Below are 20,982 nucleotides of genomic sequence, written 5' to 3'. Positions count from 1 at the left end.
TAAATGCAGAGAAAGAGCAAAGCATGTCATTAAACTGACTCCTGCCTCTATTCACGCTCTTATGTGATTACGACTTCTTGTCGATGGAGGGTTACAACTACTAGTGGCAGGAATGTGGTGTTTGCTCCATCACTGGACTTAATAATGAGCTCCCCTGACCCCTCAAGTCCCTGCACCTGAAACCAGCCTCTCCCCATGTGACTTTAGGTTTGGAGGTAACATTTTAAACACTTGTTTCTCTAACCATAGGTCATTTTAAGCAGCCCTGGATGCCTGCGTGGTGTTTCATTATAAGAAAGAACATCCCCCTCTGGATGTAATCTAGGGAAACAGGTCTCAAGGAATGACACAGTCATTTGTTCCCACCCAGACTAAGGTTAGAAAGCCTCTCGGTCAGTCACAGACGCAGTTGTCTAACTGGGCTGAAGTTTTCAAGATGGCCATTATTGCCTTCGCCTGCTTTCCCAGACTGGGCTGTGAAGGGTCTGTGATTTGAAATGAACTAAATGTAGTTACCAAGCTTCAGGAGATTACTGACCCTGCAAATGCAGGTGTTTTGGTAGTTGGATATTGTGCTGGACTATTTCATGTGCCACAAAATACTTCTGGCCTCAAGAAGCCCAGGCAGAAGCTATTCCCTTTGGAGAAACCCTTGCTTCAAAGCCTGATGACATTCTACAACTCATAGGACTCTCTTGAGTTCTTCCTTTTGTTACTGATAAACCCGGTAGCCCCAAAGGATGGGATCCTTCCCTGTTCAGTGTGACAGAGCCATTATATGAAATCAAAAGTGAGCATCAAGCAGAGTAAGCTTTATTCCATGGCCAAAGAATGGAGAAGTGGGGGCTGGGCTCGGTGGCTCACGCCTGTAATCCCAGCACTTTGGGAGGCCAAGGTGGGCGGATCACAAGGTCAGGAGATCGAGACCATCCTGGCTAACACAGTGAAACCCCGTCTCTACTAAAAAAAAAATACAAAAAATTTATCCAGACTTGGTGGCAGGCGCCTGTAGTCCTAGCTACTCGGGAGGCTGAGGCAGGAGAATGGCGTGAACCTGGGAGGCAGAGCTTGCAGCTAGCCAAGATCATGCCACTGCACTCTAGCCTGGGAGACAGAGCGAGACTCTCTCAAAAAAAAAAAGAAAAAAAGGAAAGAATGAAGAAGTGGGAACACAGCTCTCAGATGAACTTCTCAGCTAGTCAGCGGTGAAGGGATTAAAATATAGGGTTTCTCTAATGAAGAGGTCAGGTAGTAAAATCTAGGGGAGGAATAATCGGCTCTTTTTCTGGAAATGGATGGTGAACTCCTGGGAACCAGAGTGCTGCCTTCCTTTTACGGCTTCTTCCAATTGTTGTCATGGCAATTGTCAACTGTCATGGTGCTAGTGAGAGTGTCATTTAGCATGGAAATTAGATTATAATGAAGGCTGAGGTCTTCTTGAAGTTGTTCTGTTAGCTATCTTGGTTTTAACCAGTTTCAGGTAGTCCAGTTACAAAGGGAACTTTTTACCACAGGGGTCTCATTTCTTAAAGATAAACAATTAGGGAGGGGTGTAAATCCAGCTATGTCATGCAAGCCTTATGCTGAGTAACACCTTCCCCTTCCCTCCCCTCTGTCTCTGTCTCCATCTGTCTGCTTCTCTCTTACACACACACACACACACACACACACACACACACACACGGCTGAGGGACACACACTGTTAACCAGGCCTCCCTTGTGCTGTCAGAAGCAATCCGTAGATTTTCTAAATGAAGTGACTTGAAAAAGATCCCTTGGAACAATATGATTGTTCCTGCCAAAAAGCTGCCAGCCCTGGGTAGAACAAAAACACTGAGATTCTCCCTCTAATATCCTCAGCCCAAGTGAATTGATCTCACCTCATTTTCCCTCCACAGTCGGCTGCTCTGTGTGGCAGGGCCCACAGTCACAATTACCATCGGCTGCCAACCCCCACCTCTGTCTGGGAACCTCTGAGCCTTGACTGCCCATCTAAGTCCACCCACCTCTGTGTTGGTGCCCAGGAGAGCATAAGAAGCCTCAGCCCCTGGCTCACCCCTCCCTCCGGTCAAAGTCCACTGCGTAGCCTGCTTTCAGCCTCAAGAGAGGCATTCTCAGTCAGGACTTCTGCCCTCTTCCTGCCTCCGGGATAGCCCTGGTGTTTCCCCGTGACGTAATTCCCAGGGAAGATGGACGTTGATTGCTCCCAAGTCTCACTGGCATCCTTCCTTTGTTTTACTCAAGGGAACCTGTCTCTTCCCAGCTTTCTTTGATGTTCTGTGGTTCCTCTTGCTCAGCATATTTATAGACTCCAACTTTTCCTTCCCACTCTGGTCTAGTGATCATCACTTGTTGCCTGAATCATTGCAGAAGCCTCTCAGCCTGGCTCCCTCCTTCCTTTTTTGGCCCTCAACGGCATTTGGAATGTGCCTTTAGAGCCTGTGTTAGCACATGTCACTCTTGCAAAAATCCTCCAGTGATTCTCATTTCACTCAGCATCACAGCCTGTGTCCTTCCATGGTCCACAAGATCTGCTCCCTCCGTACCTCTTTGATGCTATGTTCAAGCTACTTGTCCTCCTCGTTCACATGATTTCATCGCTTGAGCTGCTTGCTGCTCCTTGAACCGGCCCATCCCATCCCACCTCAGAGCCTTTCCACAGGCTCCCCCTTGTGCCTGGAATGCTCTTCTTCAGATGTGGACATGGCTTGTTCTCCTCTCCCTCCTAAACTGGGCTCAAGTGTCACCTTCTCACTCTTGTGATGCCCACTCCACTTGAATTGCCGCCCATTCCCCACATGCCGTGTCCCTCTCCTCTTGCGCATTTACCACCTTCTGACAAATGTCATTTATTATGTATTGATTATTATCTGTGTCTAACCACTAGAACAGGGGTTGGCAAACTTTGTAAAGGGTCAGATATCAATATCTTAGGCTGTATGTGGCCATGAGATCTTTGTTGCAACTACTCAGTTTGGCTGTAGTGCACAGAAGTGGCTATAGACAATATGTAAAGGAACGTGTTCACTTAGTTTGCTGGCCTCTGCACTAGAATATAATATCCATGTGATCAGAGATTTAGGTCTCTGTTGTTGGCATGGCACATAGTAGGTACTTGTATCAGGGTCCTAAGGCTGCCGTAGCAAAGTACCAAAAACTGGGTGGCTTGGAACAATGGAAAGATATTGTCTCACCATTCTGGAGGCTGGAAGTCTGAAATCAAAGTGTTGGCAAAGCCACCCTCTCTCTGAAATCAGTAAGGGGAAGATCCTTCTCTGCCTCTTCCAGCTTCTAGTAGCCCCAGATGTGCCTTCGCTGATGGCAGCGTAATTCCAATCTCTGCCTCTCTCTTCCCATGGTGTTTCCTCTGTGTGTCCTCACATCAGCTTCCCTCTTCGGGTGTCTGTCTCTGTGTCCAAATTTCCGCTCTTTATAAGGACACCAGTCATATTGCATTAGGGCCCACCCTGATTATCTTATTTTAACTTGATTACTCCTGTAAAACCCTATTTCCAAATAAGGTCACATTCTGAGGTCCTAGGGACTAGGACTTCAGCATATCTTTCAAAAGGACACAATTAAATTTATAACAGTCTTCAATACTTATGTGCTGAATAAATAAATGATTTTGACTAAATCATGTTCCTTTCTTACTAGCATCATTTTTTCTTTGGGCTGGTTTTACTATTAACTTATTCTCTACACATTCTTTCCTTTTAAAAATAAACAAAAGGTTACACTGTAAATAATCCCTTCCTCCCTCCCTTCCTCTCTTCCTTCCTTCCTTCCTTCTTTCCTTTCTTCTTGTCATTGTGTCTGTGTACCAGGCGTGCTCTCCACTGGACTCAGTACTGAGTAAGATGGACACAGCTGCTGTCCTCTCAGCTTATACTGTACCAGGTCTATTGTGCATCCTTCCTGCTAGGTAAGCTCTTTTATAGAAACTCAAAGTCACAGAAACATGAAGCTTCACAAGTAGCAGAATCACTGGAAAGAATAAAAAGAACAACAACAAAAAAATCACATGCAGTTGTTGAGTTTGCCAGAGCTGACTTTTGCCCTAGTACCTTGGGTCATGGGGCCCAAGGCATACAAGGTCCCAAGTCAAGCCAGCTTAGTGATGTTGGAGGCTGCCATGGTGACAGAAGGGATGATCTTCTGGAGGACCTGACGGCACATCTTCAGAAGCCTTTCTGCTTGTTTGTACCACAACAGATGAGGGCAGCCTGGCACCTCAGTATGGCAGAACTCATAAGGTCCTTCCTGTCATTTGACCTCATGACAAGGGGGCAGGGTTTTTGCCAATGTTATAGGTAAGGATTCAAATCCAAGCTGCCTGATTGAAAGTCACTCTTTCCACTACCATTGGAGCTTATCTGGCTGATCTGGTGCCAATTCTCTCCTCTCTTTTTAAAGAACAGCTTTCTTAATAATTCTCAACTATAAAATTCTCCCTTTAAAGTATAGAAACATTTTTATATATCCAGAGTTGTGCAACCATTACCACTATCTAATTCTAGAACATTTTCATCACTCCAAAGAAACCCTTATCTCTCAGCAATCACTTCTCATTCCTCTGTGCCCCAGGCCCTGGCAACCACTGATCTACTTTTATTTCTGTGGGTTTGCCTATTCTGCACATTGCACATAAATAGAACCATACAATGTGTGGCCCTTTGTGGCCGGTGATGTTGGTTCTTTAGTGCCTCTTGTAGATGTTGTTCAGCTCATGTCAGTTCCCCATTTACTGCATAAAAGTCTGCTGAGCTCTGGGAAATAAATAGAAATGAAACATCCCAGAGTCCTAGATAATGACATGTAGTCAGGGAGATAGATTCAGAAACAGGAAACCCCACAGGTGGTAGGTGTGAAACCACAGAGTGCATAGATGGCAGCCCAGAGAGACAGCAGGGCCCCAGTCCATGCTGAGGGCACCACAGAACCACAAAGGGACATGGAAAACGTTCTGCTCCAGCCCACGTCAGATGACTGGTCAACTTGTGTCCTGTAGTCTTACAAAGACGCTACCCCTCTCTTAAAAGATGGGTCTGTCTTCAGTTTCTCAGATTTACCAAGCCTCCTTTGTCATCAGCACCTTCACACATACCCTTCTCTCTACCTGGAAAACCACCAGTGCCCTCCTTTCCTCTACTCCTCAACTTCTCCCGGTTAACTCTTGCTCATCCTTCAGGTCTTAGCCTGAGGGTCATGTCCTCAGCAAAACCTCTGCTCCAGAATAGCCCAGGTCTCTGTGCTGGGTGAGCTCACAGACCCTCACGCGTTTCCTTCATGGTGCTTATCATAGCTGCAAATTGCTGATATGGCTGTCATTGTTTAGTGTCTGTCTTGCCTCTTTGCTGGAAACTCTGGGACAGCAGGGACTTGTCCCATTCGTTCAGCCTATGTCCTAGGCTTGGCCATCATGCCTGACCCCTGATACATATGCAGTGCATGTGTATGAATGAATGGCATCAGTGCTACGTAAGGAGACAGAAGTATTTTGTATTCCAAAGACACTGAGATCCATTTATTTCCCTTTTGAGACTTCCAGTTGATTTGGGGCGAAGTTAATCCAAAGTGTTTTTCCCCCAATAAAGGCTTTCTTGTCCCCTGCTTGCCTGTCTATCAAGAGGATACAAATGTGATTTTATCAAAATAGCAATAGCCCACTTGAGGCAATTGATGACAAGCTCCTTCATAAAGTAAGTTATTGTTTGGATCTTGTTCGCCACCTTTGTAATAAACAGAGCCCCAAAATGAGTTTGCTGAAAAGCAGCTTGGATAGACCTTTCATTGCCCTTGTTACTTCTAATAACTCCCATATACACCTGTGATATCACTTTTCACTCATTCCATTAAATGGGAAACAGAATTGGCAGGAATTGTCATTTCCATGCATGCTGCTATGTCAGTAAATCTGGGAAACATTCTTGGAATGGTTTGATGTCTTTTGGTCAATGATCCCCCTAATGAAATGCTGCTTCAGAAAATAGAATGTTGAATGGTGTTATTTGTAGGTTTTGCTCTTTGGTCTGTTTAGTTAATGGCTCAACTGCAGATGTTGTGGATCATTTTAGATGCTAATAGAAATACCTCATGGGACTGTTTCCTGGGGTTAGAGGAAAAACAAAACAATAGTGCAACTCTAAGACCTTGAACTAGAAAAAGGCCTGACACATTTTATAGGCTGGTGGCCATAAGCTAGTGAAGAGATCCTTCATTTAAGCAACTTCATTTAATCATGTTAATTACACCCTGTGGCCCTGCTCCAGAATTCATGGTACATATTGCTTTACAATTTCTTGGGTGACAAATGTGTTTTTAAGTTCCTTAGAAGTTTATTTACAATGCTATGAAAATGTAGCCATGCCAGAGAGGTGAGATCTGTAAGCCGCTGAGTTGCTGTGTGAGGAGAAGGATGGAGCAGAATGAGAAAGCCTCCAGCAGCTCTGGAGTGGAATGTGAGAGGAATGGCAAAAGGATAACAAGGATGGATATGATTTTTCTGTCCTATTTTGGCATGCTCCATGAAATAATCGTTAGAAGGTAATATATTATTAAATTATCATCACAACTTAATGAGGCGGATACTGAGATCCACATGTGAGAGATAAGGAAACTCAGAGAGGCAAAGCAACTTGCCCTGGTAGGGGCTGCAATGTCTTAGCCTTAGGATTTCTCAGCATGGAAGATTCTTGGATCGGGGGTGAGGATAAGTGGTGGTTACCTTACCACAGCCCCAGGAGCCTCCAAATGGCCAACAGGTCTTCTCTTGGGAATGGATCTGCTGCCTCCTTTTCTTCATTCTTGGGAATGCCTCTTGCTTTCCCTGCTGTCCTCCAATCCCCCCCTTCCCTGATGGTTGCTCACCAAGTCTGAGCAGACAAGAATATGTATTCCTTGCCTTTCTGCCAGACAGGTACTGCTCAGTCACACTGTGTTCATCAGTTGTTGAAGTTTGAACTCATGGGGAGAAAGCAGTGACAATTATTTGGTCTCTCCCTTTGACTAGTTAGAATGACTTTTGTTTCTAACTGATATTTTATCTGAACCAAAGACAGGATATGACCTATTTTTTTTCTTTTCTTTTTTTTTTTTTTTTTTTTTAAGAGATGGAGACTTGCTCTGTTGCCTGGGCTGGAGCGCAGTGGTACAATCTTGGCTCACTGCAACCTCCACCTCCCAGGTTCAAGCAATTCTCCTGCCTCAGCCTCCAGAGTAGCTGAGATTAAGGCACGTGCCAACACACCTGGCTATTTATTTTTTTTTGTATTTTTAGTAGAGACATGGTTTCACCATGTTGCCCAGGCTGGTCTCAAACTCCTGAGCTCAGGCAATTCGCCCTCCTTGGTCTCACAAAGTGCTAGGGGATATGACCTATTTTCTAAATGCATCTTGGTAGAGTCTCCGAATAATCTCAATGTATGGCCTCAGTAGGCTGACTCAGGATCAAATTCCTGGAACACTTATATAACAAGGCCTCTTAGCCACCTTGTACTTGTGGTTCCTTGCTAATATGTTACTAATGAGGTCATCAAGAGGACCAGAATGGGAAAGGGGCATAACCAAAAACACACAGGACAGCAACCCAATCTAACCTTGAGTTACTATGTATCCATTTCCCTCAACAAACATAATTATGCTGTGAGCAAGGTGTTGGCCAAGGTGTTGAAGAAATCAACAGCCAACCCTAATAGAGTTTTGAGTCCAGCATTAAACATTAAACAATTGCACAATTTGTCATTGTTCACCACTCTGATTGCACAGGGAGTGGAGAGGGGCTATTAACATGTGTAACTGGGAGACTTGGTCTAGTCTGGAGGTCAGATGAGGCTATGTTGCACAATGATATTGAGCTCTGAAATATGAATAGAAATGACATTGAGCTCCAAAATATGAATAGAAATTATATTGAGCCCTGAAATATGAATAGAAATTGATTAGGGGAAGGCATAAGGAGAAAGGATTCTTGGGAATCCAGGATCGGAACAGCACATGTGGAGCCCCAAGAGGAGAAGCAGCACATGTATTTGAGGAACTAAAGGGAAGACCATGGCTTCGGTAGGATGAGTGAAGGGGAAATGGCTGGGATGGTTGGCAGGGCCAGGGATGCAGCCTTGAATGACACAGGGGCTTGGCTGTTCTATTACAGTAGTGGGAAGGAGTCAGCCAAGCAGGAGAATGGGCTGTGCCTATTTGCTCTTGAGAGAACATCACCAGCTGCTGTGTCCCAAGTCCAGTTCCAGAGCAGCGTAGGGGGCCCCTGGTCTACATGCACTGAAAGCTTATGCTGCCATCACGGACATGTCTAAAATAAAAGAGCTTTTCTTTTATTTATACTTCTTTTCCTGCTTTTCTATTGTGGATTAATAAAATTACATGCATGAAATTACTAAATCTGTTTTAAAGAAGATAAAGCTATTCATTATAGAACTTTTCATGTTTTACTATTAGCTTCATAGAAACTGAAAGTAGAAGCAATTCTATGAAAGATACTGAAATATGAAAATATTGTCCCTGTCCTCAGAAATTATCCTGTTAGATCTAGATAGAACCAGGATACCTATAACAGGATCACAAAAAGACGGATAGGTGCAATGCACATTTCTAAGCATTGAGCTGCTTGTTTTCTTGAAAGATACATTTCTTTGACAACCACTCAAAATGTCACCTACAGGAGATGCAGGGACATTAGTTTGTGACTTAAACTGAAGTCTTTATATAGCGTGTTGCTTACTGGGAAGCGTTGGGAAACTTGCCATCCTGAGCACTGATCCTTCAGGAAAACCATTGCCCCCTACCTGAATGCAGGTGGACACATCCTTCAGCCCGTGGGCCTGCAGCATCCTGAAGGCTGGGACCTCAGAGAGTCATGTGGTTATCAAGCCTGGAATGAACCTGCCAGGGTGTGGACACAGCACCACGGACCAGTGCAACTGCAGGATCAGGACTCCACGGGTTCAAGCCCAATTCTTCTGGGGCAAATGGGGCTGATCCTGCCTGCCTATGAGAAGTCTGTACGGTTCAACAAGAGTTCCAAATTTTTTTGTTAGGGGAGATTTTCCACTGGACTAGAATCTTTTCAGCAATAATAACCTATAGACAGTTAAAGTGAACACACACACAGATACTAAGCGAGGGTTGTTTATGTCAGCTGCTTTTATGAGGTCTCTATTGAGAACTACCTGAGTGTTCTCTTTGGCAAGGGGCTGCCCTGGGGCGGAGAGCTGATATTCCCTGCAGATGCACCCCCCTGCCTCACCTGCTCCCCTCTTGCCTCCCCAGCTGGTAAGATCTGTAGCTGTTAGAGAATTGAGCCCTTCCCACCAGAGATCTGCTGAGTTTGCCAACACAGGCATATCTTAAAATGTTTTATTCACTTTGTTTGTGACTCAGAAGGTTCATTTCATCCCTGGGAAACCACTTACCACGAGGCAGAGACCCTGGCACCCGCTGGCCTTTCTTCAGCACACCAGCAATACTACAGGACTCTGGTGGGAACTTACTAAAGAAAAAAAATTACAGCTCCCAAGATATTTAGATCCTACAGAGATGGCTTGAATTCTTCCTCCAGAATTTAGAATTGATTTCAAAAATCAGGAATACAAATCTGAGTTTATGCAATGCTCAGGTGTGAGTTAAAGAAATACAGGGAAGGGCCGGGTGTGGAGGCTCACGCCTGTAATCCCAACACTTTGGGAGGCCGAGGTATGCAGATCACTTGAGGTCAGGAGTTCAAGACCAGCCTGGCCAACATGGTGAAACCCTGCCTCTACTAAAAATACAAAAATTAGCTGAGAGTGGTGGCGTGTGCCTGTAATCCCAGCTACTTGGGAGGCTGAGGCAGGAGAATCACTTGAATCAAGGAGGCAGAGGCTGCAGTGAGGCGAGATTGCACCACTGCACTTCAGCCTGGGCAACAGAGCAAGATTCTGTCAAAAACCACAACAACAACAACAACAAAACAAAAAACAGGGAAGAAAGAATCAAGTACTCATTTTTTAATATATAAGTACCAGAAATGCTGGCAGTTTACAGAGGCCACTGTGGTTTCTTTCCTTTAGTCTTTCAGGGGGTCCTGTAAGCAAACCAGGTCCTAGAACAGGAAGGAAAAGTGCTTTCTGGAAAATATAACTGGCCACATTTGAACAAATGGTAACTCATTTTTCCTGCTCTGCTGTTTCCTGCCTAGATTCCTTTGTGGGTGGAGTCATCGGCCTCATTTTTGCATACATTTGCTACAGACAGCACTATCCTCCTCTGGCCAACACAGCTTGCCATAAACCCTACGTTAGTCTGCGAGTCCCGGCCTCGCTGAAGAAAGAGGAGAGGCCCACAGCCGACAGCGCACCCAGCTTGCCTCTGGAGGGGATCACCGAAGGCCCCGTATGACCAGTGTCCTGGGAGGATAGACGCTAAGCCCTGGGCACATCTGCCACCCTGACATCCTAACACAATAGAAATGGTTTTCTGTAGTGTATTTTTCATCAGTTGTTTCTCAAAGTCATCGTCCTTCTGCTTCTGTTTCACTGATGGTGTTCCTGCTACTTTAAATGTCTACTTCCAACGTCCTTGAATTTGCAAGTGAAGGACGCAAGGAACAATCTCTAGAGACATGTGGAAGAAGCTGTGAAGGTGGGGTTTGGGGAGCTCGGCCGATTCGTCTATCTGAAATGTTTGCTGTAACAGCCACCTTCCTATGTTTTCATGGTTGTAAAACATAATAAAACCTCCCACGTGGAAGACTTAGTGTTGGCCGCCCAGTGCAACAAGTCATTTGGAGACGCAGCAGGTTTCTCAGAGACCCAAAGCCAGCTCTGTCTGTGGTCATTCCAGGTGCTGAGCTTGGAAGCAAAGGCTCAGAACCTTTCTGAGCCATCAGCTTCTCATAGCCCACGTCTCTAAAATAGATTTGAAACTTGGAGTGACAGCTTGAGCATTTCCAGGGCTTTTGAATCATTGAATCTGGAAGCAAATAAAATTAATAACTTCATGCACAGACTTCCACCAAACACAATGAGCATGAAGATGCATGAGTGCATGTGTGGGGGATGAGGCCACTGCAGTTGCCTGAGGGTTCATGGGCACAATATCCTTCCCATCTTCCAGTCTAAGTTTCTGGAGCCACTTCTGTAGCTCTGCCTCATACAGTGAATTTTTGGGGCATGGGGGCTTTACTTGGCTCTTCTGCAAGAAGTGGTGTGACTGATCTCACAGATCAGAAAACGCATGCCTGGGGCTCATCTCAAGGGAGTGGCTGAGTGGCCATTGGAGATAAGAAGCAACTTCAGGCTGAGAGTTTTTCCCCTTTAGGATCTGAGTTTTGCAGAGCTCTGCTCTAAGGATTCTCCAAGTGGTGGTGTGTTCCTGTTCCTATCTAGCAGGCAATATTTCAGCATGATAGGACTCTGGTAGAAGGTACAAGAAAAGAATCAGGAATGTGCTGTGTCTCTTGCTCAGCTCTTTGCATTGTTGAATACAGCCAGTCAATATGAACCTTTTTCAGTCTGAGTATAGAGCACGCTGCTCCTTGGCCAGCTTGTTTTTTCAAGGCAAGGAGCATCCCCTTCATCCAGTTCCGATTGGATGTACCATGTGGTTCTTCAGATTCCTGGGCCTGGGTGCTATGAGGTGATGCATCTTTGCTATCCAGAGTGTCACTTTTTTTTTTTTTTGAGATGGAATCTCGCCGTATCGCCCAGACTGGAGTGCAGTGGCGTGATCTTGGCTCACTGCAACCTCTGCCTCTGGGTTCAAGCTATTCTTGTGCCTCAGCCTCCCAAGTAGCTAGGACTACGGGCACCCACCAACACGCCTGGCTAATTTTTGTATTTTTAGTAGACACAGGGTTTCACCACGTTGGCCAGGCTGGTCTCAAACTCCTAGCCTCAAGTGATCTGCCCGCCTCGGCCTCCCAAAGTGCTGGGATTATAAGCGTGAGCCACTGCACCTGGCCAAGAGTGTTGCTTTTGGGCAGTTAGCATAACAGACTGCATTTTGAGAGACTCGGGTGGCTGCCAAAGAACGCTGAGCTGCGTGTGCAAGTTAGAAGCACTCTGAGATGCTTCTCAGAGTGCAGAATATCTTTGCAGAATTCTCTGGTGCAGAATATCTTTGATCAGCCATTTCTGTTAAGCTCCATGGGCTTAAGCTTGGAGTGCATGTACCACTGACTATGCTCCATGAGCCCCAGTGCAGCCCTCTCCAGCTCTGGTCCTTCCAAACTGGCTTTGGCATAGTCATGTGATTGTCCCATGAATGGAGTGGGAGAGGGGGAGGCTTGAATTGACTTTCATCCAAAGTCAAGCCATTGATTTTTTAAAAATTATAGCAGTTACATTGGCAAGCAACTTTGAAGATGAATGTGAGATATTTTAAGAGATAAATCATAGCAATTGAAAAGACATAATTTTAAATTCTGAGCTAAAATTCATTTAAAATTAGAAAATTAAACAATACTCTAATTTAACTAAAAACTCTATAATTTTCAAAAATAAAGCCCAAAATAGAAATGTAGGAAAAAAATCCTTTGCTACTGTTAAAAAAAAAACCCATCCTGATGTGGCCCACATTCTTATTTGATTCTAGTTTTATCTGAGCAAGAGGAAAGGAAAAGGGTTGTACTTCAGTTAATAAAGACTTAAAATTCTGGACCATCAAGTGCAAATTTAATATAAATAATTTTATTTAAAGATAAATGGCCAGGAAGTACTCTGCAAAGTAACAACAGAGTATTATTAGTGCTGATAATTACACGGAAAATCCTAAGACTGGCCATGTAAAAGCTTTGATTAAAATATAATTAAAATTACAAATGATGTAATAACATGAAGCTGATGGTAGGATCCTCAGGGGCCATAATGAAGAGTGTAAGCCAGTTCACAAAAGGCAGGCAGTTTTACAGATCCTTAGATTTTAATTTCATGCTCTATTCATGTGAAGTAAATATAACATCACAGCGTACCAATTAAATGGCCATAATGAGAACATTTATTCCTCAACCCCTGATTTTTTTTGGATGTGGGGTTCCTAATTCAGTCTCTTTGGCAAAGCAGGTTACACACAATGTGAAGAGTCTGAGCCCACCCTGGGAGCTGTGGGCTGCCGGAATTTCTTCCTCATTGAGTAAACTTACTCAGAGTCCATGTTAAGAGATCGGCAGCCACAAGCTCAGATACCTTGAGGTACTAGGAAGAGAATACAGTGAATGAGGCAAGTGGGGTGGTCATTAAGGAATAGTAGAGACTGTGGAAGACTAAAAGCACACACCCCAGGGAAGTGGTGCTGACCCTCTTTAGCTCCAGGTTGTTATTTGCTGGATAGAAAGGCAGGACCAGTGTGGGCAGATCTTTTGATTTTTTTTTTTTTTTAGATGGAGTCTTCCTCTGTCACCCAGGCTGGAGTGCAGTGGCGCAATCCCGGCTCACTGCAAGCTCCGCCTCCCGGGTTCATGCCATTCTTCTGCCTCAGCCTCCTGAGTAGCTGGGACTACAGGCACCCGCCGCCACACTCAGCTAATTTTTTGTATTTTTTAGTAGAGACGGGGTTTCACTGTGTTAGCCAGGATGGTCTCGATCTCCTGACCTCATGATCCACCTGCCTCGGCCTCCCAAAGTGCCAGGATTACAGGTGTGAGCCACCACGCCTGGCCCAAACACATATTCCCCCAAGAGAAGTCAAGAATCTTCACATTATGTGAGATTGTTTGATTTTACCTTGGGCAACTGTTTCCGCTGAGATACATTAGAATGCAACCAACAATACACCCCAGTGAAAGAAGCTTAATCAGTAGGGGTTTATTAAGATTAAAAATAACAAGAAATTGAGAGGTTGGTGGTCTCAAAGCCCCCAGGCTTTCCCATCCTCTTGCTCCACCATCTTCAGTATGCCAGTGATTGTCCCTCATGATCACAAGGTGGCTGCAGCATCCCCAAGAATCACATCCTCATCCCATCATGTTCAAACGCAGAAAGAAAGGAGCCTAGTCATGTGACAAGATAACTCTACTTGTGGGTCTGTTTATCAGGGAAGAAAATGTTTCCCAGCACCCCTGAGAAATATTTCCTTTACTTGCATTGGCTAGAATGATGTTAGATGGCCACCCCCAGAAGTCATGGGGGCTTGGAGGAGTGAACATCCAGCATTTTCAGTCTCTTTGCAGGAGAAAGATTCTACCTGCTTGGGAAAAGGGTTAAAGAATGGCCGTTGGGTTGACAATGAACAGCGTCTGTGACAGCACCAAACTTGTTTAATTAAAACACAAAAATGGCACATCAGTCACATAAAAATGTAGAGCAGGCTGTTTGCAGTCTCCTTTAGGGCTCACATGTCTTCTTAGTGGGTTAGAATTTGAGCAGAAGAGCCGGGTCTTTTGTCAATCTATTTAGCCCTATTGAATTGCCCTTCTCCTGAAGAGCTTTTGTAGCTAAAGCCGTGGTCCTTGTTGTCTGGGCATACTCCATCTCGCTGAAGGTTCTGGCACGTTCCCCTCAGCTTTACCATTTTGAAGATACTGTTCTTTTCCTTAAACTCACTGTTTTCTCACCTCCGATTACTTATCACTTAAGATATGTCCCATTCTTTCCGGTTCAGAACAAGTGGGTCACATCCATAGTTATCTGCTTCCTCTTCACATCTGGAGTTGACCCCACTTGGGAAGGCTCTTCCTTCCTTAGAAAAAATCCTCACACACAAGACTAGGGTTCCAGAAATGATGACTGGCAAACTTCCCTTCTCCCTCCCCACTCAAACCTACTGGTCAAAAGGGAGACACTCAGCCTAGGTGAGCCAATCTCAGTCTCACTCCTAGGAGCTGGAACAGAGCTGAGCCACCTTAATGGCAGCCTCTTAGAGAAGAAAAACATAAGCTTCTACTTCCACATACCCCAGACTGCCCCATTTCCTGCCTGCCTGAAATGGTTGCTCAGCCCTTCTTTCAGTACTGTGAGCCACTCAGAGCCTGCCAATGCATGCATTTTTTCCCCCAACTAGAGCTGCTTTCTGTTTCTCACAACTGAAACATCTTCTAAAGAAGAGCTTTAATTTCATCAGTCCCAGCTCTCCAGATGTGGAAGAGTTATTTCCAAGAGGTGTGCAGAGCACTGCATTGATGACACCAGGCTTCAAAATTCCACTCCCACCTGTCAAAACCGAGCTTTCCAAAGGTTGGTTCATCCATCATGGAAACCCCAAGTGGAAATTTCAGAGAATGCCTGGCAAGTAGTTAATCTAAACTGGCACGTTCCCCAAGTCTTTAGCATGTAGTGATTCCAAACTCTGGCACACACACACGAAACATCCAGCTACAGTAGCATTTCGAGGGAAGCCTGACACAGTGCCTGGATCTTGCTCTCTGTCCTCAGTTCAAAACAAATAAAAGCAAAACAACAACAACAATAACAACAACAAAGCAAAACCATTTTCCTAAGTTTTAAAAAGTAAAATGCCAATTCAGTGTAAAATTTACCATGAATTTTAAAGATGTGTGCTTCCTTGGGGAGTATTTTTTCCGTTGCACGTGTGTTTGTGTTTATGCCTTTAGAACTTTGATGGGCATGTCCTATCTCTTCTCAGCACCCCATGTGCTTGGGGACATGTGTGCCTGCTTTAGTCAAGAAGAACTGTTAGTATATTAGAAAATGGCTTTGATAGCCCCTGGCTATAACCATCCCAGGCCAAAGGAGTTCAGTCTCAATTAGGATAAATACTTTAATGTAATTTGCACCATTGCTGCTGTCTGGGAGTAGAGGAAATGAAGAACTAGAAATCTAGAAGCAGTTTTTGTTTGTGTGAAGGCAGAGGAAAAGAAGAGATGGCCTCACACCAGTGTTTCTCAAAGGGAACTTCACAGAACTGGTCCAGCTTTGTGAAAATACAATACAATACAGATGTGATTAATAGATTCTAAATTTTCCTCTTACAGATCCAAATGTAAAATAGCATATTAAAGGCTCTGAAAAGTACTGCCATGAAGAAACTGTTTGACTGTGAAACATGCCCCTTTTTATTCATTTTTTTTTTTTTTTGAGACAGGGTCTCACTCTGTCGCCCAGGCTGGAGTGCAGTGGTGCGATCTCAGCTCACTGCAAGCTTCACCTCCCGGGTTCACGCCATTCTCCTGCCTCAGCCTCCCGAGTAGCTGGGACTACAGGTGCCCGCCCCCACGCCCGGCTAATTTTTTGTATTTTTAGTAGAGACAGGGTTTCACCGTGTTAGCCAGGATGATCTCAATCTCCTGACCTTGTGATCCTCCCAAAGTGCTGGGATTACAGGCATGAGCCACCACAGCCGGTGCCCCTTTTTATTCTTTGATGACATCTTTTCATCCCAGTGCTTGCAGTGATGCTGCCATGACTACTGGCCAGTGGATTCTGTAAATGATCAGGAATGATAATGCTCTCAGTGACAGACAATGACAGTAATATCTTAACACAACATATGCTGTGTGATGGGTGGCGTCTCTTCTTGCTATGTGATGTCTCTTCTTTTTTTGCCCTGGAAAGATCCCCAGACTGACATAGAACACCATCACAGATGCCCTGGGGACATCACACACTGTGATGCTAAACACCTGCTTTCATCCACATACAGGGTGCTCTTCAAGGATGGCACAGAGGAAAGAACCACTTAGAATGGGGCCAGGCAGCCCTGCCAACATCTCTGCCACTTAACCTTGAGCAAACTGCTTCACACCCATGAGCCTCAGCATCTGCATCTGCAAAACAGGAATAACACCAACCTTACAGGACCTTTCACAATGGTTTAGTGATTTAGAATGTATTAGGTTGGTGCAAAAGTAATTGTAGTTTTGCCGTTAAAAGTAATGATCAAAACAGCAAGTACCTTTGCGACAACATAATAAGATATCAGACCATGATAGTTGTGATTATTGCAGAGCTCCTGGGGTATCTGAGACATGAATAAAGTAAGCACCTGGCACTAAAACTCTCTTGTCTTAGTTTGTTCAGGCTGCTACAACAGAGTATCATAGACTGGTGGGTTATAAACAACAAAAACTTATTTCTTACAGTTCTGGAGGCTGGGAGGTCCAAAATCAAGGCACCTACTGATTTAGTGTCTGCTGAGGGTGTGCTTCAGGGTTCATAGACCCCTGTCTTTTTACCATGTCCTCACATGGTGGCAGGGGCAAGGGAACTCTCTGGGGTCCCTCATATAAGAATACTAATCCCATTAATTAGAGTCCTACCCTTATGACCTAATGCCCTCCCAAAGGCCCCCACCTCTTAATACCATAACATTGGAAGCTGAGATTTTGACATACGAATTTGGGAGGAGACATAAACACTCAGTCTATAGCATCTCTGAAGAGTAAATAGCAATTCTGATACAAGCAGGGGAATTTCACTGGCAACACTGTTATGGTAATCAGGTATTAAAACCCTAATTGAATTATAATCCCTCTAATTGCTGCTGCCACCAGTAGGTAATGATACAATTTATCCTCTGAGGGAGCCAGATTCCCCCTATAAGAAGGTTGAATTAATAATACAGCAAAATTCACTATGTTGATTTTTAGAAAAATTAACATGTCTGAGGGGTATTCAGCCTAAGTCAGATGTTGCTCCAGGCACCAGCTATTTGGGAGAAAAAGGCCCATCTGAGCCAAAGCCAGGGCAGGACAAGCAGCTTTAGGGGTGCTAAGGAGTGAGAAGCCCCCATACACCAGGGCTCACTCCTTAGGAGGCCTCCTGAAAGAAGGGGAGCAAGGAGAACCTGCAGCTATCCAAGGAAGGGGGTGAGCTAAGCTGATGGATACTTGAATTATTAGAGAAAAGTGTGAAATTAGAAAAACCCATGAAAAGACCCAAAGGCTTGTGAGCCTCTTAGGGATTGCAGAATGCTTTCGTTCACATGGAAACCAACTGCACAAAAAGTGCTCATACCTGTATTCCAGGAGCTAGCAAGGATAGTGTGTATGCAAAGAGAGCTCCAGTGAAAGGGGAGTTTTAGGAAATGATGGACCCAGACTTCCTTAAAAAGAGGAGCCAGATACCTCCTTGCCCACATGTGCACACATGTGTGTACACACATACAGACACACACACACTAGAGATTGTCTAAAGGTGGGTAGTTTATATCGCTCTCCCTGGATCATATAAACTGTGTTTCACTTGGACTTGCCATTGACTGAAGCAGACTTTGTAGAACATTCCAATCTTCATCTGGTTATCCTGGACTCCCAGTCAGCCCCATATCTACACCCTGGAGCTCTAGAAAGATCCCTTCCCAGCACAGTGGCTCACACTTGTAATCCTAGCACTTTAGGAGGTGGAGGCATGAGGATCACTTGAGGCCAGGAGTTCAAGACCAGCCTGGACAACATAGTGAGACCCCATCTCTATAAAAAATTAAAAAAAATAGCTGAGCATGGTGGTGCACACCTGTAATCCCAGCTACCTGTGAGGATCACTTGAGGTCAGAAGTTTGAGGCTGCAGTGAGCTATGATCGTGTCTCACCACACTTGAGCCCTAGGCGACAGAGAGGGACCTTGTCTCTTAAAGCAAACAGAAAAGAATGAGCTTTGAAGTCACACTCACTGCTGATAACTTGAGAGTGAAGCCCCAAGGCAAAGCAGGGGCTGCCTTTTGGGGTTGACCTGATGAATATCATCAAAATAGAGTGACTTTCCACCCTCATAATGGACAAGAGCAAACTCAGCCATGCTTGGGATCAAATCCAGCTCAGATACTTCCTTGAGCAAATTACAAACCTTTCAAAGATTCAGTGTCCTCATGTGTAAGGTGGGTTTTTTTGTGAGTATTAAATGAAGAAGGTGTGTACAGAAAGTGCTTAGTACAGGGCTTGGTACACAGTAAGTGCTCAATAAATATTAGCTCTTGTGATTGGTCAGTGTGATCTCTCACTGTGTTGTGAGGCATGGGCTGTTCTACATGAATGCATTTCCCAGAAGAGTCGTGTCTTGAGCCTGTCTCACATGCTGACCATTTTGTTTAAAATCTTTGATAGATGAATTCTATACTCCCTGGCCTTCCTTGTCCAGAGGCTTCCTCCTAAGAACTCAGTGCCAGGATTTTGAGTAGCACTGGATATTCTGTGCAATGGGGTCATTCATCCAATTTCCACCACTTTACAGAGGAACTGGGGATCAGAGAAGGCAAGCCACCTCCCCAAAGTCACACAGCTTGTGAGAGCAAGACAACAGCATCCAGGCCTAGGTAATAGCAGAGCCATTGCTTCTTTGGCTCTGCGGAAGCTCGTATTGTGGTATATCTGTATTGTAGCTTTGCTGTCTCCTGTGTCAGTGTCAGGAGGACAGGCTGAGCTCCTCGGACCAGAACCCCTCAGATTCCAGGAGGAGCAGAGAAAGCACAGATGGCCTGGAGAGTCCCAAGGGTGAGGCCAGCAAGTACTTTCTTCCCCCAGGTGCTCAGAGCAACCTCTGAGTTGCCAAACGGACTCCCAAAGGGATCAACTGTGGGCCCTAAACCAGACAGCGGCTGGGAAGCAGGCTGTCAGAGGAACTGGGGTCTTACCAGCTCAAGAGCAGGCCAGGACTCCTCAGCACAGAAGCTGGGAATCTTGAGTGTCCAAATCAGCCTGAAAATCTGGACTTGGGAAAAGCCATCTGGCTGGGGCCACCTGCATGCGGCTGTGACCCGGGCATCCTGCTGCTCTCCCCTCACAAGGTGGTGCCATCTGCCTTGTCACTGCTCCTCAGGACAAGCCTGACTGCTCTCCCTGCACCTCTGGCCATTGAGAATCCAGCTGCTCCATCGTGGTGGAAAATCTTTGATGCTCAGAGGGACACCTTCCGATGCTGGGGTTCTGGAGAGCCTGGTGCCACGTGACAAGGAGCCATGTGACAAGGGGGGGAGGGGTAGGAGTGGGAGACACAAGTGTGGTTTGGGACAAAATAGGGCCTGAGGCTCACATATTATAAAACCCCCTCTGCTCTGCCTGTCTCCTTGAATTGTGGCCAGTTTCACATGGGAAGCAACGTCGAAGGACAGAGACAGCAGGTGAGGCTGCAGGGCTCTGCATTCCCATCCTCAACAGTCACCAGCATGTGGCCTTGTGGGTGTCACTCCCCTCTATGGAATCAACTTTGTGCAGTGACATGCAGAGGCTGGACTGGTGCCACCTCATGCCCCTCCTGGCACGATGGTCGCATGAGGCTGAGTGATTTGCGGGTCTATGGGGAAGTGTCCCGCTTCAGAGATGTGGAGGAGAAGCCAGGCAGAGCGCTGTTCATTCCATTTCTTTCTTTTTTTAATCTAAAGGAAGGAAAGGGCTTTACTAACTCAAACAAAGGGATGCCATACGACTTCCCAACGATGCTGTGCGGTGATGGCATTAGGTTCCACCTGTTCTTCTATTCTGGGGACAGGGTGTGAGGACTGGCTGCTCTGGGAGACCCTCTGAGCTGAGAGAGAGAAGAAATAGCAATGCTAATAGCTGCCCCTTACTGAGTGCTCACTCTGTCCGGGGCTGCACTGAGTGCTTGCGGCGGGTTCTCAGGTGCACTCAGAACAGCACTGTGAGAAAGGCGCTTTTGCTGCCCCTGGTGTGCAGATGAGGACAAAGAGGCACAGAGAGGTTTAGAACCTTGACCTATATCACACAGCCAGTGAACAGACAACCAGGATTTGAATCCTGCAATCTCTCTGCAGAGCCTGCACATTTAATACCACACACAGGTCTGGCCTGCAGTGAATTTGGTTGTTCTTCCTGCCTGGGGTGGTCAGTTTCCAAGCCTTTCCAGATGGAATTCTGCAGCCCAAAGCTGCGTGCTCCCTGTGCAGACCCTTGTCAGAGCAGAGAAAGATGGTTGAAGTTGTTGTCCATCTACATTTTTATCTTCAAAACATTGCTGAAATCAATCTCTCTTCTACCGTCTCCAATTTCCTTTGTCCTTATGGGTGGTCTATGACTTTACTATCATTTTAGTGGATGCAAGAGGAGTGGAGATAAACACGTGTTCAGCCTGCTGTGAATCTCTG

General features: G+C 45.4%; 1 protein-coding gene across 11 annotated transcripts in view; it reads left to right on the top strand.

The window, feature by feature from the left end:
* The window catches only part of PLPP4 (phospholipid phosphatase 4), a 148,785-nt gene extending 131,853 nt beyond the window's left edge, over window positions 1-16,932 (top strand). For 8 of the 11 annotated variants that reach the window (XM_055247139.2, XM_055247049.2, XM_063625676.1 and 5 more), the window contains one exon: window positions 10,193-10,749. In XM_055247139.2, the coding sequence (XP_055103114.1) occupies window positions 10,193-10,318 (126 nt within the window). In that variant the 3' untranslated portion in view covers window positions 10,319-10,749. Of the gene's footprint in view, window positions 1-10,192; window positions 10,750-16,590 lie in introns of those variants that run through there. The other 3 variants (XM_063625751.1, XM_055247073.2, XM_063625740.1) reach the window with 2 other exon arrangements.
* The last annotated feature ends 4,050 nt before the right edge of the window (window positions 16,933-20,982 follow it).

This window comes from Symphalangus syndactylus, chromosome 2 (genome assembly GCF_028878055.3).
Source record: "Symphalangus syndactylus isolate Jambi chromosome 2, NHGRI_mSymSyn1-v2.1_pri, whole genome shotgun sequence".
Lineage (NCBI taxonomy): Eukaryota > Metazoa > Chordata > Mammalia > Primates > Hylobatidae > Symphalangus > Symphalangus syndactylus.
The sequence above is the reverse complement of the archived record's forward strand: the minus strand, read 5'-3'. Positions and strand labels throughout refer to the sequence as shown.